Source organism: Salvelinus fontinalis, chromosome 35 (genome assembly GCF_029448725.1).
Source record: "Salvelinus fontinalis isolate EN_2023a chromosome 35, ASM2944872v1, whole genome shotgun sequence".
Classification (NCBI taxonomy): Eukaryota; Metazoa; Chordata; class Actinopteri; order Salmoniformes; family Salmonidae; genus Salvelinus; species Salvelinus fontinalis.
Genome location: NC_074699.1, coordinates 15748591 through 15771635, shown reverse-complemented (window position 1 = coordinate 15771635; position 23045 = coordinate 15748591). Strand labels below are relative to the sequence as shown.

Below are 23045 nucleotides of genomic sequence, written 5' to 3'. Positions count from 1 at the left end.
ACTATTTACAGATGGACTATGTACAGCTGCAGCGATTGGTTAGCTGCTCAGATAGCTGATGTTTAAAGTTAGTGAGGGAAATATAATTCTCCAGCTTCAGCGATTTTTGCAATTCGTTCCAGTCACTGGCAGCAGAGAACTGGAAGGAAAGGCGGCCAAAGGAGGTGGTTTTGAGGATGACCAGTGAGATATACCTGCTGGAGCGCGTGCTACGGGTGGGTGTTGTTATCATGACCAGTGAGCTGAGATAAGGCGGAGCTTTACCTAGCATAGATTTATAGATGACCTGGAGCCAGTGGGTCTGGCGATAAATATGTAGCAAGGGCCAGCCGACTAGAGCATACAGGTCGCAATGGTGGGTGGTATATGGGGCTTTGGTAACAAAACGGATGGCACTGTGATAGACTGCATCCAGTTTGCTGAGTAGAGTATTGGAAGCTATTTTGTAGATGACACCGCCGAAGTCGAGGATCGGTAGGATAGTCAGTTTTACGAGGGTAAGTTTGGCGGCGTGAGTGAAGGAGGCTTTGTTGCGAAATAGGAAGCCGATTCTAGATTTGATTTTAGATTGGAGATGCTTAATATGAGTCTGGAAGGAGAGTTTACAGTCTAGCCAGACACCTAGGTATTTGTAGTTGTCCACATATTCTAGGTCAGAACCATCCAGGGTAGTGGTGCTAGTCGGGCGGGCGGGTGCCGGCAGCGAACGGTTGAAAAGCATGCATTTGGTTATACTAGCGTTTAAGAGCAGTTGGAGGCCATGGAAGGAGTGCCATATGGCATTGAAGCTCGTTTGGAGGTTAGTTAACACAGTGTCCAAAGAAGGGCCAGATGTATGCAGAATGGTGTCGTCTGCGTAGAGCTAGATCAGGGAATCACCCGCAACAATCTACAGAGAAAAGAGTCGGCCTGAGAATTGAACCCTGTGGTAGCCCCATAGAGACTGCCAGAGGTCCGGACAACAGGCCCTCCGATAGAATCATAGCCACGCGAAGGGTTCTGAAGGAACTACAGCAGCCCTGATAAATTGAAATACATTTCACAAAGTTATAGAATTACTGCTGTCTGTTCAGACATAAATGAAATCATTCAGAATAGCCTACTACACCATGAGAAGGCCTATCATTTAGCCACAGATGATCAATAGCTTATTTTTAAAAATAGCCTAGCTGTGGATTGTAGTCCGATAACCTAACAAGGAATAGCCTACAGTCGGGAACGCGCAGCAAATATGGCAGTGAAAAAACAGCATGCAGATCAAACAGACCTTTTGCAATATTTCAAATACAATCGAGGGAAAATACAGGTTGGAAAGCAAATTTTTCCTGCTGAAAAGAGAAGACTCTATGCTGTAGTCTACCAAAATATTTGATCAACTTCCAAATATTGTTTTAGAGAAAGAGATGCTTTTGGCACGACTGCATCAGCCATCACCAGCAAGTGAGCTGCGCATCATTGGGTGAGTCAGTGAAACTGGGAACCATTTTAAGGACTATAATTTCCTCCTCGATCTGTCTCCACACCTAGACCTAGGCTATTGATGGATTCAAGACAAGGTCGTTTTTATTTATCTCAGTTTGTCAGTATCAAAGTAGCCTGCCATTTCGATAAATTGTGCAGTATTAAAAAATATTCTGCCAAAGTCTCCAGTCATGTAAAATGACGTAGGATTGCATGAAATGCGTCTATAAAAGTCCCCCAAAAAGGTCCCATGTGTGCAACTTCTGTAAGTGCCTCTACTCTACTGCTCGATGCCACTACGCAAATGTGAGGATTTATTATAAATGTGATTTTTTTTTCATACGTTCCGGTATCTCGTCACACCCCTCTCGCGCTCACTTTTTGGTCCGGCACCTCCCGATTGACAAATTAAGCACTCCTTATATGGTAATACTCCGAGCCATATATAGAGTAGTGGTAATGGTCTTGCGCTGCGAATCAGTGAGTCACATATAATAGGCAGTGTCCCTGGCTTCCACCACTCAGGAAATGGAAGTGGTTGACTCATTGCTGCATGGGCTGCTATATATAATGGAACTTTAGAACGCTACATTCTAATGGAACGTTATGGCACCCAATGTCTTGTCTCTGATTAAAGAGGAGGGTTCTGGCTGAGGTCAGTGCTGGAATGAATGTCTGAGCTGGGCTGGCCATGTCCGCGCTTGCCTCAAGCCCTTCCACACTGTTCATATTCATTTCATGTTTTGTGCACAACCGTTTCTTAAATTAAATAATTATTTAATAACAATCATATTTGTGTATAATTACTTCCCTTTAATCATATTCCAAAATTGCAGAATATATAGGACATCACATTCAGAATATTCACAGAAGACGCACAACGGTATGCTGATAGCACTGTTGTGCAATCACTGCTGGTAAGAGAGAGATTATTATTCTCTGTATCTTGTGGTGAAACAGTGTTGTGGTATGCTACAGTAGTTTAGTGTTACTGCTCTCTGGTGTGTTGGTATTTGTTGTGGTGTTACTGGGGCAGAGAGAGACACAGGGAGGTAATGGGGAGGTTCCCTCAGACCTGGTGCTGGTGACAGAGGTAGCTATTGTTCCACCAGCTGAGTTGGTTTCCTGCTCTGCTCCACAGTGTGGGAGGCTAGCCCATCCTCAGCCTGCCTGGGAAAGAGAGGTGCTCCCCAGACATAATGCTGCCTCCAACCCATGGGCCTCTCTCTCTCTCTCTCTCTCTCACACACACACACACACACACACACACACACACACACACACACACACACACACACACACACACACACACACACACACACACACACACACAGAGGTTTCACCAGCCAAGCTTTTCTCCTCCCTTTTCTTTGTCGCCGAGAGTCTCGGCTGCTCTTCACTCTCCAGACTACGTTCTACTTTCAATCTCATTTTTTTTCTCTCCCTCTTTTCGTTCTTTCTGTTGCCTTGTGCCATCCGAAAACACTCCCTGTACAGCTGCCCAGAGCAACAGTTTTCTACTCCTGTCGTAGCCAGGGCAACCATCCAAACAAACACAGCCTGCCCCAATCTGTGTCAGAAAATGAAAAAAAGGGCCATGACTCGATCAATGATCAAACACAACCAAACTGCTGTTGAGCCTCTTGTCCACTCTCTATTACATAGCTACAATTGGCAACAAACAAAAAAATCTACAATTTCTCTTCAAGTTTTGTTCTTCATTGGGAGAACAGTCTGTTCTCCTGTCTTTCCTCTCTCTGTTAAATATGTATATCAGTCAGAATGTTTCTGCATACTGTGTTCTTTGCTTCAGAAGTGCTGTGCTGATTGAGGGAGCTGTAACGCTCGTCCTCCTCCTCGTCTGAGGATGAGCAAGGATCGGACCAATATGCAGCGTAGTTTAAAGACATAACCACGTTTATTTAAACGAAGACGAAAAACACTTGAACAAACTACAAAATAACAAACGACGTGAACAGACCTGAACTTGAGAACAAAACACATGAACGCACGAACAGGACGGAACACACGAACGAACGAAACGAAACAGTCCCGTGTGGTACAAACACTGACACAGGAACAAATCACCCCACAAACAAACAGTGAGAACAGCCTACCTTAATATGGTTCTCAATCAGAGGAAATGTAAAACACCTGCCCCTGATTGAGAACCATATCAGGCTAATTAACAATGAACCCAACATAGAAACACATAACATAGAATGCCCACCCAGCTCACGTCCTGACCAACTAAACAAGACTTAACAAAGGAAATAAGGTCAGGAACGTGACAGGAGCACTCTGAAGATTGATTGCCATGTGTTGACTGAGTGACAGGGGTTGCCCCTCTGCTCCGCTCAGACAATACATCGTTCAGACGGACGACCACTAGGGTTGAGCCCGGCCATTGGGTGCACTGCAGTTCTCCCTGACTGTGCAGTACACTCAACTGAGTGTACTGCTCCAATTGAGCAGCGCTCTCTTCTGCCACGCTCCCACTTTCAGACCTGCACACACATCAAAAACAACATTCTCACAACATCTCTGTGGTGTTGCTGTAACGTTCCGACCGCAACGTTCTGCGTCTGTTCCTGTGTTTGGGGATGAGCGGCTGCCTCCAGCCAGAGAGGCTGAGACAATGGTCTTTGATGTGGCCGGGACTCATGGACTGGTGGTGCTCAGCTGGGGAAACTGGAGACTGTGTTTGTGAAGTAGGCAGTTTAGGCACATCCTTTAACACATACAGTATACCTCACCCCACCCTCTCATCACACTGCATTCACTTTCCCTCTGGCTCGCATGGTTTCACTCAGAACTACATCTAAGGGAGGACAGGGGAGCCAGCAGTGGTTTGTCAGTAACATAAACGTTGCTGTCTTATTTTGTAGAGGAGGATTAGTCTTCATGAAAACCCCAAGCATACTCCATGTGCAGCTCCAGAAACAGAATCACATTTGGTTGTGCACGTGGCTAACCCTTGACCCTGTCCCCCCTGTTGATCCAGGGTGTATGGGAGGGATGTTGTGTGGGTGACAGGTTGTGCATGTGTATGAGGGATGGTGTCGTTAAGGGATGATGTACTATATGTGTGAGGAATTACCACCCCTCTTAGCGGGATTCCTCAGTGATGAGACTCCCGTGGTCAGCGGTTGACTTCACACGCTGGGGGTGTCAACGACTCCCCTGGAACAGGTCACACTGAGAGGATGCTGGAGTTATGAAGGCCAAGCAGTAATCAGAGCAGCAGTTTAGACCGCAGAGGAGCCACTGGACAGTCAGGAGAAGAGAGGGGACGTGATGGAGGGAAATAGGGAGGGGTGTGAGTGAAAGAGTGGGGGAGTATAACAGATGGAGAGGGTATATTAGGGAGATGGAGAGAGAGAGATAGGTATGGGAGTGCCGGCGGCAGGAGAGTGATGTTGATGATGATCTCTTGGGAGGAATCCTAGATGAAGGAAGTCCTCATTAGAAGGTTAGAGAGGCGTCTGGAAGACGCCTCTCTATGAATTGTTAGTGAGAGGCAAGCATCTGTCTAGAGATACTTCTGGTCATAGGATGAGATAGGAAAAACGGTATTAATGAAACATGAGGGAGAGTGGGGAGAGAGAGGCCTACTTTCCTTGTGTCTGTCTTTTGATCATTCTACCACTAAGCAGTCAGCAGCACACAGACTAACCCGAACGCTCTAGGTTAAACAGAAGACTACAGGGACTCCAGGTAATTGGAATCCCACACACACAGACACACACACCACACACTCTGCCTCTTATACAGTATTTCATCATCGAGAATAATGTTGCTGATGCTTAAGATAATGCATTTTTGGTAATGGAAAGTTGTAGATAGCTATCTAGTGTACTATCTAGAACTTTAAAGGGTTTTTCAGCTGTCCCCATAGGAGAACCCTTAGTAGAACCCTTTTGGGTTCCATGTAAAACCCTTTCCAAAAATGGTTCTACCTGGAACCAAAAATGTTTCTCCTATGGGTACAGCCGAATAACCCTTTTTTCTAAGATTGTATGGGCACACTGGGTAACTGGTCGTTGAGATGTGTTTTGGTGCAGGTGTTTGTCAGGGAGATTCCCCTTTCCTCTATTCCACACATCAATAGTTATCTTCCTCTTGCCAGACTCAAACAGACACATTAAACAGCATTATAAACTCTCTCCTACTGCCTGTTATTCTATTCGGGAGTGTAACGGAGTGAGACAGCTGGTGGCTGGTTGTGTCATGCCAGCCAAGTTAACCAGTGAGAACTTTAGATAGCAGCATTTCATGAAACCAAACACAACAAACCAGCCCAGAGTCTAAGGGGGATAATTAAAAACCGTACATTTAATTCATTCATAGAAAGAAAGAAAATCAGGTTATGAAGCATTTTTTTATATACATATATGCTACCGGTCCAAAGTTTTAGAACACCTACTCATTCAAGGGTTTTTCTTTATTTTTACTATTTTCTACATTGTAGAATAATAGTGAAGACATCTAAACTATGAAATAACACATTTGGAATCATGTAGTAACCAAAAAAAGTGTTAAACAAATCAAAATATATTTTATTTTTGAGATTCTTCAAATAGCCACCTTTCGCCTGTAACGGCTGTCTAATGCCTCCTCCTCGGATGAGGAGGAGGAGGAGGAGTAAGGGTCGGACCAAAATGCAGCGTTGAATGTAGACATAATGAATTTATTTGACAAGACGAACACTGACACAAACTACACTTGATAATTAACAAAATAACAAACCAACGACGTAGACTGACCTGAACATAAGAACTTACATATAGACACGAAGAACGCACGAACAGGAAAGACTAGCCAAACGAATGAACAAACGAAACAGTCCCGTGTGGTGCAATGGACACAGACACAGGAACAATCACCCACCAACAAACAGTGAGAACAGCCTACCTTAATATGGTTCTCAATCAGAGGAAACGTCAAACACCTGCCTCTAATTGAGAACCATATCAGGCAACACATTTAACCCAACATAGAAACACATAACATAGAATGCCCACCCCAACTCACGCCCTGACCAACTAAACACATACAAAAACAAGGAAAACAGGTCAGGAACGTGACAGAACCCCCCCTTCAAGGTGCGAACTCCGGGCGCACCACCTAAAGTCTAGGGGAGGGTCTGGGTGGGCATTTGTCCACGGTGGTGGCTCCGGCTGTGGTCCCCACCCCACCATAGTCAACCCCGCTTCTGTATCTTCCTCCAAATGGCCACCCTCCAAATTAACCCCACTGGATTAAGGGGCAGCACAGGACTAAGGGGCAACACCGGAATGAGGGGCAACACCGGAATGAGGGGCAGCTCCGGACTGAGGGGCAGCTCCGGACTGAGGGGCAGCTCCGGACTGAGGGGCAGCTCATGGCTGGCTGACGGCTCTGGCTGCTCATGGCTGGCTGACGGCTCTGGCTGCTCATGGCTGGCTGACGGCTCTGGCTGCTCATGGCTGGCTGACGGCTCTGGCTGCCCATGGCTGGCTGACGGCTCTGGCTGCTCATGGCTGGCTGACAGCTCTGGCTGCTCATGGCTAGCTGACGGCTCTGGCTGCTCATGGCTGGCTGGCGGCTCTGGCTGCTCATGGCTGGCTGGCGGCTCTGGCTGCTCATGGCTGGCTGGCGGCTCTGGCTGCTCCTGTCTGGCGGAAGGCTCTAGCGGCTCCTGTCTGGCGGAAGGCTCTAGCGGCTCCTGTCTGGCGGAAGGCTCTAGCGGCTCCTGTCTGGCGGAAGGCTCTTGCGGCTCCTGTCTGGCGGAAGGCTCTAGCGGCTCCTCTCTGGCGGACGGCTCTAGCGGCTCCTGTCTGGCAGACGGCTCTGAAGGCTCAGGACAGACGGGCGGCTTTGAAGGCTCAGGACAGACGGGCGGCTTTGAAGGCTCAGGACAGACGGGCGGCTTTGAAGGCTCAGAAAAGAACGGGCGGCTTTGAAGGCTCAGGACAGACGGGCGGCTTTGAAGGCTCAGGACAGACGGGCAGCGCAGGCGGCGCTTGGCAGACGGACAGCTCAGATGGCGTTGGGCAGACGGGCAGTTCAGGCGCCGCTGGGCAGACGGCAGACTCTGGCCGGCTGAGGCGCACTGTAAGCCTGGTGCGTGGTGCCGGAACTGGAGGTACCGGGCTAAGGACACACACCTTCAGGCTAGTGCAGGGAGCAGCAACAGGACGCACAGGACTCTGGAGACGCACAGGAGGCTTGGTGCGTGGTGTAGGCACTGGTGGTAATGGGCTGGAGACACGCACCATAGGGCTAGTGCGTGGAGGAGGAACAGGGCTCTGGAGACGCACAGGAGGCTTGGTGCGTGGTGCCGGAACTGGTGGTACCGGGCTGAAGACACGCACCATAGGGCTAGTGCGTGGAGGAGGAACAGGGCTCTGGAGACGCACAGGAAGCCTGGTGCGTGGTGTAGGCACTGGTAGTACTGGGCTGGGGCGGGGAGGTGGCGCCGGATATACCGGACCATGCAGGCGTACTGGCTCCCTTGAGCACTGAGCCTGCCCAACCTTACCTGGTTGTATGCTCCTCGTAGCCCGACCCGTGCGGGGAGGTGGAATAACCCGCACTGGGCTATGTAGGCGAACCGGGGACACCATGCGTAAGGCTGGTGCCTTGTATGCCGGCCCGAGGAGACGCACTGGTGGCCAGATGCGTTGGGACGGCTTCATGACATCCGGCTCAATACTCAATCTAGCCCTGCCAGTGCGGGGAGGTGGAATAACCCGCACCGGGCTATGCACACGTACAGGAGACACCGTGCGCTCTACCGCATAACACGGTGTCTGCCCTACTCTCGCTCTCCACGGTAAGATCGGGAAGTTGGCGCAGGTCTCCTACCTGACTTCGCCACAATACCCTTTAGCCCCCGCCAAGAAATTTTGGGGGGCCGGAAAAACTTTTACATTTATCTTTTCAAGTGTGACGCGAACCTTTTTATAGTGTCACGTTACCCCAACCTCTTGTGACCTATGAAATAAATCCTGGTGTCCTGAACTGTAGTCAATGACACAGAATCTTATGGAGCAGATAGGTACCATGTTTGAGACTCTTCCCTCTGGTTGGTTGGTTGGTTGTTTGTTGGGTTTTTGTATTGCATCTGTTCATGACCCTCATGATAATCAATGTCACACATGTACTTAGAGTACACTACACACACAAATACACTCTTACACATCAAGGTTAGGAGCAGTGGACAGACAGGATGCAAGGCCCAGTGTATTTACGAGGGGAAACACAGTGGAATTAGTTACATGCGCAACAGGACGTGACTGCTCAGGCCAAGGGATGACCAGGGTGACAATGTGGCAACAGATGCCACCTATTGGTGGCACGTTAATGTGCTGTGACAGATGAGATGCTTGGTATATTTATAAAGCTATAAGTTATAAAACCCTATCACAGTATTAGCCCACCCAGACCCGGTGTTTGTGTTATCCCCCTGTGGCTGGGGTGCTGAGCAGGGAGGGATTTGAATGATACTGTGACCTCAGTATCATGTGACTAATGTCCCGGTTACATCTGGCCCTCTGACACACTCCTGTCAGTGATGCAAATACATTTACCACATCATTCACAGTGTCAGAGGGAAATGACTGCTATGAGTGCTGCAGCACCCTTAGGGCGTGCTCTTAGCAGTTTGTGGAATGAACTATGAATGCACCCCCAAACACACAAACGCGGTCCCCCTCTCGTTCTCTCACGTTGGTACAGTGTGCCAACCTAACACCTGTGATTGACAGGTGGTTTCCTCCACACCCCATCAGAACTTGGTCCCTCCTGATAACCTGGGGTTAGAGTGACAGGATGGCCACTCTGTTATGCTCAGGGCTGTGTCGTCTCGTTTGTGTACTCATCCTCTCAGTGGGAACATTCTCCGTCATGGTAGCAGCCGCCGGTCCAGGCCAAGATGCCTCCGGCCCGCTACTGAGAAAAGTGACACGCACTGCCAAAAAGAAGAAAAGACAGACAGTACATGAGTCACCATGGTAACAACACAGAACCTGGTAAACAGTCTCACTGGTTAGTTTTATAAGACCTCTCATGACACACCTGATTTCTACAGAATCGTCACAAAGGTCACATCATCGTTGTGTTTTAGAGGGGTTTGCTTGGCAGGTCTCTACATAAAATGATATGTTGTTAAATTTGAAACACTTTTATTGAGTATTGTACCATAAAAGCATAACATTGTTATGCCTGGACAGGCATATTAAGTTTGTAACTGAGCTCTAAGTTGAGAGCATGTTTTATCTCAGATCCAAAACTCCCTATGCGCTCCCTATGTTATCATTTCTATAATTCGTGTTTATTATCTTATCCGTGGTGCCAGTTTCTGTGCAAGTCTTTTTCCCTAAGCTGGAACAGTGTATGCTTTCCCTGGCCACTCTGGGACTCTAGTGTGTACAGGATTGTAATGAACATAGGGCCCCAGTCAGAAAGTGATCTCTATGAGTGTGTAATGTGCCATGTCAGGTTTACCTTTTACAATGTTGACCTACTGTATGCACGTAACTATAGATGACAAGAATAGTATTGCATATCTATGTCTGATGGTTATGTTTTGTGCCAGGTTCTTGTCATGGAAGTTAAGTGCTCTTGATAACGGGATACAGATAGCGTTGGATCTGAGATTTACCACACTGTTGACATTACACTTTATTGAAGTATTTGTTCTCTTACGTATTATTGTTCAATTGCTGCTGGCCTTGTGCTATAGGGCTCCCTTGCAAAAGAGACCTTGGTCTCAATGGGACTGTCTGCCTAAATAAAGGTTAAATAAAAAAATTCTCAATTCCATTTACGAATATCTGTTTACTTTTGGCTCATGCTTTGGTTCTTTCCAGACCGAGGATGAGTCAGAGACAAAGGAGGGTGAAGAGGAGGAAGAGGAAGGAGATGAGGAAGGCATGTCGTCTCCCAGTGACCCCGTGGTTTCTGCAGCAACTCGTGCCAAGCAGCTGGCGGCCCGGCTCCGAGCCACAGCCCAGAAGGTCCTGAGGGACCTGGGCCGGATCCTGGCCATCACCCTGCTGGCCCTGGCTGGTGAGAACTGGAGGGAGGAGAGGGTAGAGTGGAGTGCAGTCACGGGAATAACCCCTGTATTGCTGCTTAATTATAAAAGGAAATTAATATACTGGTAATAATTGATTTATATGTGAAATAAATGTTTAATAATTTTTCTTTAAATCACTATCACTATTTTGTTCTATAAAATGGAGGCATTAAAGCATGGATGGGCAACTTTGATGGAGGTGGGGGCCACAAAAAATCTGAACTCCTCATGACGGTCTGCAGTTGTAGAGAGAATATTTTTTTGTTTTAGAGTTCATTTCGTGCAATTCTACACATTTTGCCATGGGACTGAAAAGAAAATTAGCTGTTTTCAGCTAGTTTCCTGCAATTATACACATTTTCACATAGGGTGGAGAGAAATATTTGCAGTTTTTAATATGATATCTGAGTGAGACTGACTAACAAAACGAATGTCCCCCCCCCCAGGCTCTAATTCGACCTTGATTACTACATGTTTAGTTAGCTGGCCACTCGACTAACTTACCATTCTAAAACATTTTTGCTGATATGGGCTAATTGAGTTACTATCAGTGACTGACATAACAAGCTATAAACTGTTGATGCACAACCACATTTCTAAATTGCACCTTTTGTATTCTACCTCGCAACAGTAAGTTGAGACCCTGACTGAATTCCCCCAAAAATGTAATGTATTTTAACTTTGGTGGGAAATTTATCCGAGGGCCTTCAAAAGGGGGGCAGCCCAATGGCCGGCAGTTACCCATCCCTGCATTAAAGTATGGGGGAACTGCTTTAAGATATCCATGTATGGTTTGTTGTATATGAGAGACGATGTGCAGTATTGTTGTATTGTGTTGATAAAGTCCCTCGCCTGTATCTCTGTTCCCCAGGCATCACGTTACCCTCGGCATTCTCTGCAATCTACTTCCTGCTTTTCATTGGCGTGTGCACGTGGTGGGCCTGCCACTTTCCCATCAGCCACCTAGGCTTCAACGTGCTATGTGTGATGGTGGGCTTTTTTACGGCGGGCCACCTGGTGTGTCTCTACCTGTACCAGTGCCCCATTGCCCAGGGCATCTTCCCCCCTGCCAGCCTGTGGGCCAGGTCAGTGCCCCACCCCACCTCTACCCAAATAAGTCATTCTATTCCATTTTAGTCATTGTTTTTCATGTCTCTAGTACCTACCCAGCTTTACTTCTCACAGGGACTGGCAGCAGCCATAGCGATGCTCCTGTTTGGCACTAGCTCAAGATTGTGATTCAAACATATTGATTCTGAAGTGATTTGTACGCAATGACTCCTTGGCTCACAAGGTTCTGATAACCTTAAACATATCATCTTTTTGGGGTTGTGATCTTTTTGAGACATTTGCAGACTGCACTATAACCTAACAGCAGATGAATGGAAATGAGACAGTTTCTCAGTTTTGTGTCATAGTTCTAAGTATCAATGGAGGGAAGGAGGGGGAAGAAGAGGAATGGAGTGAAATGAGAGGGGAGGAGTGGAGGAAGAGTGTGAAAGCTATGTGAGGAAATACTGGCAAGTTGTTTTTGGAATATTACCAAATGGGGTGGGTGTGATGAAGCCGTCCTGTAGCATTCTATCTCGGTGCCTGGGGATTTTGGCATAGGATGCTAAAGAGAGATAGAGAGGGAGAGATATGTACTGCTGTTATCAAGTCCTCCCAGGTGGAAACACCTGTGATCTTTCTTTCTATCTCTCTTTCTCTATCTTCACCTCTCTACCTCTGGCTCTCAGCCACACTCAGCCATCAACATTAGAAGTCAGTTCCAGCCCACAAATCTAACCTGACATTTCCCCTGCCTTGAAACTATAATCAATGGGTGTCACGGCTGGGTGAACCCAGGGCTAAACTGTGCGTTAAAGTTTGATGACGTTTCATAGAGAAACCATGGTTCCTCAACTCAACTCTATATACAGGCTTCTGTTACATTCCTTCTCCCCTCTTCTCAACCCCCAGACTGTTTGGCCTCAAGGATATCATCAAACCTGGCAACTGCTCCGCCTCCTATGACCTCATCCTTAACACGGAGCATGATTGGCCGGTGTATGTCAACCCCGGGATCCTGCTTCTCCTGTACATCACTGTGGCGACGGTCCTGAAGATCAGCAGCCACCATGGATCGGCTGACAAGGTACTGACATCAGCACTCCGAGGCATGAAACATACCTGTCTGTATTGATTGACGTGCTGCTTACTGAATCAGTACTTGCTTATATGACAGGGTGAGGAGGGGGCCCAGCTAGTCAAAGGAACAGAGGCTGGAGTAGGAGAGGTGGAACTGAAGCCCTGGTCCGCTCAGAGACGACCCAGCCAGAGCGACACTGAGGTGAGCATGAGATACCTGATAGCACCCTGCTCTGCTCCATGCAGTCCAATGTACTACTGTCTGCCATTCTCTGACTGTGTGTTGGTGTTGTTGTTTATAAAGGTGTGTTGTGTATGTGTTCCAGAACACGCTTCAGTCTATAGAGAGCACAGTAGACCGCGTCACCAATGGCACCAGTCATCAGGACTTGGGCCCAGGGCTCAGTAGCGCCCCTGATGGACAGCACGGGGACAACCCTCTGCACCTGCTGGGTAGAGTGGTCATGCAGCAGAGCTACGTGTGTGCTCTCATCGCCATGATGGTAACACTGAAATCTTATTCACATTCTAAATGTATCCTCTCTGTGAGCCCTATGGGTATATTAGGCTATGTTCCAATATCCACACTAGAATTACCACTAAGAATGCATGGGATATTGGAACCAAGCCTTAGTTCTGTGACCGCAGTTCTCAGTGAAGGTATGTCATGTCTTACCTGACCTCCATCTCCCATGATGCCCCTCTGCAGGTGTGGAGCATCACCTACCACAGCTGGCTGACGTTTGTGCTGCTGCTGTGGGCGTGTCTGATCTGGATGCTGCGTGCGAGGCGCCACTTCGCCATGCTGTGCTCTCCCTTCATCCTGCTCTACGTCCTGGCCCTCTGCTTCCTGCAGTACGTCTGGGCCATGGACCTGCAGCCGGAGCTGCCTCGCACCGTGGGCACCATGAGCCTCAGGCAGCTGGGTCTGGACCGAGCCCAGTACCCCTGCCTCCGCCTGGGGGCCATGGTGAGGAGAGAGGGGGCGGAGGGGACAGGTTCAGCAGTGGGACAGAGCCTCTGGGAAATGTCAATGAATGCAGTCTGTTAAGTGCCTACAGGAAATTGATAGTGCAGTAGTCTGTATTCTGAAGACTGAAGAGCTGTAGTAAACATGTCCACAAGGTATCATTTAGTGAATACCTGAAAAGTTCAACCACTCAACAAATATTTGATGTGTAAAACATGTCTGTCACATATGCTGAATAGGCTATTTAACTGTATATGCTCCTGCACTTTCTTAAAGGTGTAGAACCACTTAAAAGTGCGGTCCTGCAGTCAATCTCCCAAGTGTCAAGAGTGTATTCCTCTCTCCCTCTGTCTGTTTTGTTGATCCTGTCAGCTGCTGTACACGCTGACGTTCTGGTTGCTCCTGCGCCAGTCAGTGAAGGACAACTTCAGCAGGAAGAAGAGCAGGTCTGCTCCTCTACAGGAGGTCACCACTGGAGGTGAGAGGGTACACTTCCGATTCACACTTTCTCTACACAATGAAGTACTTCACGAAAGTTGTGAAGTTCCTAGGTGTGTGTGCTTTAGTATGGTCCAGTCACATTCTCTCTCGCTATCTACTTTTGACAGTTTAGTCATTTAGCAGATTATCTCATCCAGAGCCACCTTACAGTAGTGAGCGCATCAATTTTCGCACTGACTGCGAATCATGTGTGCCGTGCAGTATGGCAGTGTCTTCAGTTTGGTTAGAAACAAGGTGCTCTTCTCCCTTCGGCTCCACAGAGGGGAGCGGGCAGAACGAGTCGGTTCTGAAGGTTGTGGGCAGACTGGTGATGAGCTGCTATGCCAAGTACTGGATCTACGTGTGTGGAGGCATGTTCATCATGGTCAGCTTCGCTGGCAAGCTGGTGGGCTACAAGATCATCTACATGCTGCTCTTCTTGCTGTGCCTCTGTCTCTACCAGGTATGTAGGCACCATCAGTCCAGGGGGTCACACTCTGAAGTCCTTTTAAACTATGACCCCCATCATCAACTCCTTGTGATTTCCATATTACAATACTATTTTATTGGTCCGACTACTACTTCGTACATGTGTTTTCTGCTTCTGCTCTCAACCCTCCACACACAAACAAACATGAGAGTAACACATGGTCAGCTTCAGTGCAGCACACAACAAACTGGTTTTATGCGGCAAATTGCCCCTGGTCGCACTTGGGATAACTCGGTTACCTCGATTTGACCTGTGGTCAAACTGACTGGTCATTGACATGTTAATGAATGTTGTTGTTGTTGTGACTGCAACTGTTACTGTAACCTATATCGTCAGGTGTACTACTCTCTGTGGAGGAGGCTGCTCAAGGTTTTCTGGTGGCTAGTGGTGGCCTACACCATGCTGGTCCTTATCACCATCTATACCTTCCAGTTTGAGGACTTCCCTGCCTACTGGAGGAACTTCACCGGCTTCACTGAAGAGCAGTATGTTCCCCCCACCTCACTGTGTGGTCAAGTCTAATACACACTTTCTTATTAGGTCTGTCATTATGTTTGATGATGAAGTGGCCTATATTAACATCGATCTGGGTTCATGGATGTGGTTTTTCCTGATTAATCAGGAATTCCTAATTGCCATCAATTTCCGCACCAATATCCAGTTTTTCCAGATGTTCTATGTTGTCCTGATCACTCCCATCTGGGTTTGAGGTGCACTATGAGTATAGTAGAAACCTCTGGAAATTGAAGCGAGTCCTGCTCCTCTGTCTCCCTGCAGGCTGGCTGACATCGGCCTGGAGACCTTTAAGCTGACCGAGTTGTTCACCAGCATCCTGATCCCGGGCTTCTTCCTGCTGGCCTGCATCCTGCAGCTGCACTACTTCCACAAACCCTTCATGAAGATCACAGACCTGGACCACGTCACGCCCATACACAGGTACGCTCCTCTCAGGCTCCTCCCACACAGTATGCCAGACAGAGGATGATCGAGAATATGCTCCTCAAATGCCCACGTAATAGAGTCCATAGTAAAAGAGAGTTCAGTCGTGTGCTGTCCATCTCATTTAACATCACTGCCAGACAGAGCCGTTGTCCACCTCTGCAGAAGAAATATCCTATATGATGACATTATTTTTATCCTACAGGAAGAGGAACAGGCACAGACCAGAGGTCCGCCGCTGTGATGATGGGGCTGTGTTTGAGGAGGATGATCTGGTGACGGGTCTGAGGGATGACGAATCAGAGGATGATGGTGAGCACAGATGTTGTTGAGCTTCATGCAGTCTCCGGCAACCCCTTTATACATTGGATTTGTATAGTGCTTCTCTAGGACACAAAGACCGCTTACAATTGTACAAACAAAAACAGTACAAGGCAAGTGTTTCTTTATATGTGGCATGTCTATAATGATGTCTCACTCTCTTTCTCTCTGCTGTACAGAGATGATGCCCAGTAAGTGGGGTTTGGTGGTGAACAGGCTGATAGTTCTGTTCAGGAAGTTATCTGACACGCTGACCCAGATCCAAGTGTTAATCTGGAGGGTCCTGGAGCTGCACATCCTCAAGATGGTGGCCTTTTTCGTTGTCTGGGTGGCTCTGGGAGAGGTCAGTAGTCCACAGCTGTCATCTGTTAAAGTCTATTATGCACCATGTGAATTTGAAAGCAAGCCCTTATTCCTCTCCCTCTTTTTCTAAACGGCCTCTCTCTTTGTCTGTCTGTCTGTCTGTCTGTCTGTCTGTCTGTCTGTCTCTCAGCCGTCTGTGATGAACCTGGTTCTGGTGGTGCTCTGGGCGTTTGCTATGCCCTACTCCCGCTTCCGTCACATGGCTTGCTGTCTGTCCACCGTCTGGGTCTGCATCATCATCGTCTGCAAGATGCTCTACCAGCTCAGCATCGTCGACCCTGTCAAGTACTCCAACAACTGCACTGTGGTGAGACACCAGTCTGGAAAGACACACAGACAGTGGAGTACAGATGGAAGTGTACAGAGCTATGCTCTCTGTTTATATTGACAGCATTCTCACACTCCTGCTGCCAGCGTTCTGCTGAGTGCACGTTATGCTAGTATTTACCCGTGGTGAGAAGCTAATACCTTGATGCTAATTACAGGCAGTTTCATGTGTGAATTCTGTTGACGTGTTTAGTCTACCTGCTTTACGGCCGTTTAGGGGAGAACAGCCTTTTGTTTATTTTTCTGTGATTTGCAGAGAGACGTTCTGGCTGCAGTTCCTCAGTCTCATATATACTCGCTCTCCCTCTCTCTCTCTTTCTCCCTTTCTCTATCTCTCCCTTTCTTTCGTTCTTTTTTTCTCTTTCTTTCTCTCGCTCCCTTTCCATTTCTCTTTCTTTCCGTCATAGCCCTTAGCCAATGAAACCAATCTGAAAGATGCTGAGGTCCTGAACTCCACTCTGTACATAGAGCCTGTAGACCCAGCCAACTGGTTTGGCTTCAGGAAGGATGCCACCGTGCTGGGCTATAGCAAGGTGAGATCAATGCTCTTCGGGACAGTTTTTTGACTATGATTATAAGGTAATGTCATTGAGCTATGTTCGTCTTCATGATTCATTTTTTATACGTGTTCTAGGCAGGGTTGGGGTCAATTTCAATTCCAGTCAATTCAGGAAGAGCACTGAAATTCCAATTCTTCATTGCTTTTCAGTGAGGATTTTTTTTTTATAAGAATTTTGTTTACCTTCTAAATTGACTGGAATTTAAATGGAATTGACCCCAACTTTGGTGCTAGGTCAAATAACAAGTGTACTGGACCTAGCTCATGCTGTTGTGTTTGTGTCCTTCCAGAACCACCTGCTGGTGCTGATGCTGCTGGTGTTTGAGGCCACAGTGAACCGCCACCAGGACCACCACTACAGGCAGCAGCAGAGGTCCCCTCCCCTCATCCCAGCCATCTTCCCCCAGGCCACCAGAGACACCCTGGACCAGGGCCTGCTGGCCTGCATCAAGTACCTACTCAACTACAGCTTCTACAAGTTTGGCCTGGAGGTAGGCCTCTTGCTGCTGTTTGGTGTTACTATTCAAAAGCATGTTGGTGTATTTCTCTATGCTTTTGGATTCCTCTCATATCTTTCATGTCTTTTTCTGTCCATGTATCATTCCAAGATCTGCTTCCTGATGACTGTGAATGTGATTGGCCAGCGGATGAACTTCCTAGTCATAATCCATAGCTGTTGGTTGGTGGCCATCATGGTACGGCGTCGCCGGGCGGCCATTGCTCAGATCTGGCCCAAGTACTGCCTGTTCCTCAGCATCTTCATGATCTACCAGTACATACTGTGTGTGGGCATTCCCCCTGCACTCTGTATAGGTGAGTGGGGTTCATTAATCTCCACGTATCACCATTGTTGCCAGCATCCCAGTAGCTATACAAGAACATCCCCTTCTTTACCTACAGTACCTGACAGTGTATGTCCCTCCCTCTATAGACTACCCCTGGTACCTACAGTACCTGACAGTGTATGTCCCTCCCTCTATAGACTACCCCTGGTACCTACAGTACCTGACAGTGTATGTCCCTCCCTCTATAGACTACCCCTGGTACCTACAGTACCTGACAGTGTATGTCTCTCCCTCTATAGACTACCCCTGGTACCTACAGTACCTGACAGTGTATGTCTCTCCCTCTATAGACTACCCCTGGCGATGGAACACCCCCGTCATAATCAACTCAGCACTCATCAAATGGATCTACCTCCCAGACTTCTACACCATCCCCAACTCCAAGAACCTCATTGGTGAGTCTCCTGTCTCATCTGACCCCTGACCTCAGTGATATTGTGGCCTACTAACGCTACGACCTGTGTTTGTTTGACCTTAAAATATCCTGGTCATAGATGCATAATCTAAAAAATGGTTAATTAGCAATTTGCTGATGTTCTACTGTAGCGTTCCTCCTGTTTGATGCTGATGGTTGTGTCTGTATCTGGTCCCTCCAGCGGACTTTGTCCTCCTCATGTGTGCCTCCCAGCAGTGGAAGGTGTTTGAGGATGAGAAGAGGGAGGAGTGGATGGTTCTGGCTGGGGAGAACACAGACAACCCTAACCCCATGGACGAGCGGCCTTTCAACCCTGCCCCCAACTTCATTAACTGCAGGTACTGTATGACCAGACACTGATAACAACTGACCTAACAGCAGCTATAACCACACTCCTCCTCTTCATACCCTTCAGGCATTATTATGAGGGGCTGGAGTTTTTCCTGACCATGCGACCTGACCAGGAAAAACTCTGGCCACTAATTATTATACATCCTCAACTACACCTACCAGTATACAGTATCAACATTAACTCTCATCTCTCTCTCCCCCTCTCCTCCAGGTGTTACCTGGACATGGCCAAGGTGATGGTGTTCCGTCACATGTTCTGGTTTGTCTTGTCGGTGGTGTTTGTGACGGGGGCCACCAGGATCAGTGTGTTCGGCCTGGGCTACCTGCTGGCCTGCTTCTTCTTCCTGCTCTTCGGCACCAAGCTGCTCAGGAAGCCCTCCCGCACACGCCTGGTCATGTGGGACTGCCTCATCATCTACAACGTGGCCGTAATCATCTCCAAGAACATGCTGTCTGTAAGTGGCTATGCACCTTCGCTGTGGACAACCACATACTGTAACCATACGCCTATACAGGGTGGAAATAAACCTTGTTAGGTGAACTGTTATGCTTGCGTACCTTTAAGTGAGAGTGTGCTGTGTCCCCAGATCTTGGCCTGTGTGTTCGTGGTGGAGATGCAGAAAGGTTTCTGCTGGGTGATCCAACTCTTCAGTCTGGTCTGCACAGTCAAGGGTTACTATGACCGTGAGTACTCAACACATACAGATGGATACAGTTCTTCTATCTCTATGATTAAACACACATGTCACCCTCCAAATTGGCAGGAAAACAATGATATTATAGAATAACCAAAGCGGACTTTGTATGCTTGTGTGTGTGTGTGTGTGTGTGTGTGTGTGTGTGTGTGTGTGTGTGTGTGTGTGTGTGTGTGTGTGTGTGTGTGTGTGTGTGTGTGTGTGTGTGTGTGTGTGTGTGTGTGTGTGTGTCCTACAGCTAAGAGTGTGAGCGATAAGGCGTGTACTCTGCCTGTAGAGGAGGCAGGGATCATCTGGGACAGTATCTGCTTCTTCTTCCTCCTGCTGCAGAGGAGAGTGTTCCTCAGCTGCTACTTCCTGCACGTGACAGCCGACCTGCAGGCCTCTGCCCGCCAAGCCTCCCGGTGAGCACTGGTCTCCACAGCACCTCCTAGAGGGCACCCTAAGAGCCACGACAGTCCCCTGCAACTGCCACAGTGTTTTCATAGACTCACGCTGATACTGTTTTACTGTGTGTTCAGTCTGTATGTACTGTATGGAAACATGTTATGTTGACCTGATGTTTTGATTGGGACAGGGGCTTTGAGCTGTTCAGGGCCAGCATTGTGAAGAACATGCGCTTCCACCAGGAAGTAGAGAAGAAGTCCCTCTCGCAGCTCAAGAGATCGTGAGTAGCCATAGAAACGACCGCTTTCCATGTTCTCAACACATTGAGCCATTTCTTATGTATCACGCTAAAACGGGCTAATGAGAGAGCCAGCTCTCATAACTAGCCCATAGCCAAGAATGGCCACTAGCAAGGCCATTAATCTCCCTCTGCATGTCTGATGAATGTGACAGCAGATGGACAATCTCTATAAAACACATGTCCAAAACCAAGATTGTAGTGTGGTCAAGTGCCATATATGACTGCTTAATTATATACAACTAATGTAGAAAAACTGAGAGAGGAATGAGAGAGAGAGAGTTAACTAGTCAGTGCTCATCATGATGACATCAGAATATCTCTGCCCTGCCCCTCAGGATGGAACGGATCCGCTCCAAACAGGAGAAGTGTAAAGAGGGCCATCGGAAGTTGGACACCAAGGCGGATCCGGCATCAGGTACTCAACTTCACTACTCTGTACTAATCCAGCAGGCATGAAATGAGCTTTGGTTTGGACTTGTGCTCTCGCTGTCATAAATCATCCTATTAACCGTTAATCAATTTATTCAAAGAAATTCAACAACCCACCGCTACAGATTATGGTTTGAGGGTGGTTGTGTTGTGTGTTTGCTGTTTGGTAAAGCTTGTGGCCCTTCATCTCACCCCACAGAGCCACAGAGGGAAAAGAGAAGCCACAAGCGTGGCAAGAAGTGGCAAGAGCCCTGGCTGGACCATGCTAAAGGTTTGCTCCATAGCCCACCACTATATAGCCCTCTGTCTGTGTATATGTCAGTGCCAGACTGACTCTCTCCACATCCCTCCATCTACACAGTATCTGACCCCGCATTTATCTCACACCAAGTTCTTAAGTGGATGTGTTTGTGCATGCAGCTGCTTGTCGTGTACCTGTATGTGCATGTTCCAGGTGTGTCTATGAGCATCCATGTATATAATATTGTATATGTGACTGTGACTGTGCACTCTCTATCCTCTGTAATGCAGCTGTGTCTGAGAGACTTCTTCTGGAAGGTCACCCAGTCAGTTAGAATCACGTTATTACTCAAGGCTGGGCTGTGTCCCAAGATGCCCTTAGCTCAAATAAAATACCTTCCATCTGTCTGCCTCAGGAGGTCCGGAAATTAGATTTGTCTGGGCTCTTTGATATTGAAATAGGAGTATTTTTCTCCTGCGGTGAGCGGCATCTGCATCTGATGTCTTCTGTCAGTGATGGGGAAATGGTTGGCTGAGCCGGCCTGCACTGTTTACATGCACAGTCAGAAATCTGGAAGAGTTTGCCTTAGGACAGAACCAATCAGAGTTTGTCACAGTTAATTAGCAGACCAGTAGTGTTTTCATAATGGAATAGGTCTTTACACATGGGGGTAATACACATATTTCTCTATACTCTTCGAATTGCAGCTGCAGACCAGTAGAGGATTGTAATCTCCTGGTCTATTTGGCCTGTCTTTCCCCACATCTGTTTTCATTATTTCCTTCCTCAGACAGAACGGCATTGTCCAATGCTGCTAGTCAGTTTCCTTAGTTTCAGTTTTGTTTGAAAATCAGGCACTAAACACTCCTGGGTTTGAAGTGGTCTCAGTGTATATGAGTTATGACTAGGTGTACTACCGGAAAATGCAATCACTACCCATGGTCTGTCCTGTCCCCATGTATTGATATCATCTGGATGGTTTCTGTTTACCTCTGCAGTGTTGCATTCTGGGGATTACTACCTGTTTGAGTCGGACAGTGAGGAGGAAGAAGAACTATTTTCAGAAGAAAAAAAGCCTCAGAAACAGACTGCCTTTCAGGTGAGTTCACCTTACAGACATTAAACACAGCCTCTGCCACCACAGCATTGTCACAGTGTTAAATTGCACTGAAATGTGCAAAAACAACAATATTACTGAAGATACTCCAAAGCTTGCTTTTCACAATGCAGTATTGTGCCTCACAGCTGGCGTACCGGGCGTGGGTGACCAGCGCCAAGGCAACACTCAGGGAACGCCAGGAGAGACAGAAAGAACAGAGGAGGCTGGAAAGAGAGGAGAGACGGCAGAGGGAACAGGACAGCTCTCCAGCATCAGGTCAGACATCACACACACACACACACACACACACACACACACACACACACACACACACACACACACACACACACACACACACACACACACACACACACACACACACACACACACACACACACACACACACACACACACACACACACACACACACACACACACACAGTGTTTAACTTGTTGTTTTTTCTGTTACAGGTCATGAAGGTAGTCTTGAATTTGAAGAAAGTATCTCACACGAAGAGGTAGACGACAATGACGAACTTGAAGGAGAGGGCTCAGGTATTTTGGGGGTTTATTTCATATTTTGGCCAGTATATTCCCAGTGTTTTATATAGTGCCATTTATTCAGTAAGTTTCACACATTTTATTGTCTGTATGACCTAGTGCAATGTAATCTCACGCTGTGTTCTAGGGAAGGCAGACATCGTACAGAGGATCCTGGACGTCCTCATGTTGCTGTGGATCGTGTTCCTGGCCATGGTGGACGGCCTAACAGAGTGGCTCAACCTCATCACCAAGCAGTACGTGGACACCTCCACCGTGCTGTGCAACGAACGCTACCACCTCATACACAACATCAGCCAGGTCAGTTCTAAGGTACCTCCCACACCCAGAAGTCATCTACTTCTAGTGGGCCACTGTCCCAGTATAACCAGTGATGGACCCTAACCCTGTAGTGTTTTACAGGGATCTCTGAGGGAGCCCATGGAGGATCAGCTGTCCCAGGGCAGCGAAAGCCCCACTATGGAGACCTGTCTGGGAGACATAGAGGGAGACATGGACCATGGGAATAGAACCAGTGCCACCAGGTTGGTGAAGGTGATGGCCCATTTAACATATTGGGCGCATTAATATTGAATATCTCTTTCGAGGGAGGAACAGAATAGAATTTAACAGAATGT

The 23045-nt window shown here is 47.7% G+C and overlaps 1 protein-coding gene across 1 annotated transcript in view; it reads left to right on the top strand.

Moving 5' to 3' along the window:
- The window catches only part of LOC129834375 (piezo-type mechanosensitive ion channel component 1-like), a 79084-nt gene that overhangs the window by 45085 nt on the left and 10954 nt on the right, over positions 1–23045 (top strand). Inside the window, exons 6-34 of the mRNA XM_055899296.1 lie at positions 10317–10515; positions 11397–11610; positions 12488–12662; positions 12753–12857; positions 12982–13158; positions 13365–13625; positions 13998–14103; positions 14387–14568; positions 14932–15080; positions 15373–15531; positions 15740–15846; positions 16035–16198; positions 16349–16525; positions 16953–17078; positions 17395–17595; positions 17713–17917; positions 18240–18344; positions 18546–18702; positions 18927–19170; positions 19303–19399; positions 19649–19814; positions 19988–20077; positions 20434–20513; positions 20727–20798; positions 21767–21867; positions 22014–22143; positions 22339–22422; positions 22556–22728; positions 22831–22952. Coding sequence (XP_055755271.1) covers positions 10317–10515; positions 11397–11610; positions 12488–12662; positions 12753–12857; positions 12982–13158; positions 13365–13625; positions 13998–14103; positions 14387–14568; positions 14932–15080; positions 15373–15531; positions 15740–15846; positions 16035–16198; positions 16349–16525; positions 16953–17078; positions 17395–17595; positions 17713–17917; positions 18240–18344; positions 18546–18702; positions 18927–19170; positions 19303–19399; positions 19649–19814; positions 19988–20077; positions 20434–20513; positions 20727–20798; positions 21767–21867; positions 22014–22143; positions 22339–22422; positions 22556–22728; positions 22831–22952 — 4328 coding nt within the window. The remainder of the gene's footprint in view (positions 1–10316; positions 10516–11396; positions 11611–12487; positions 12663–12752; positions 12858–12981; positions 13159–13364; positions 13626–13997; positions 14104–14386; positions 14569–14931; positions 15081–15372; positions 15532–15739; positions 15847–16034; positions 16199–16348; positions 16526–16952; positions 17079–17394; positions 17596–17712; positions 17918–18239; positions 18345–18545; positions 18703–18926; positions 19171–19302; positions 19400–19648; positions 19815–19987; positions 20078–20433; positions 20514–20726; positions 20799–21766; positions 21868–22013; positions 22144–22338; positions 22423–22555; positions 22729–22830; positions 22953–23045) is intronic.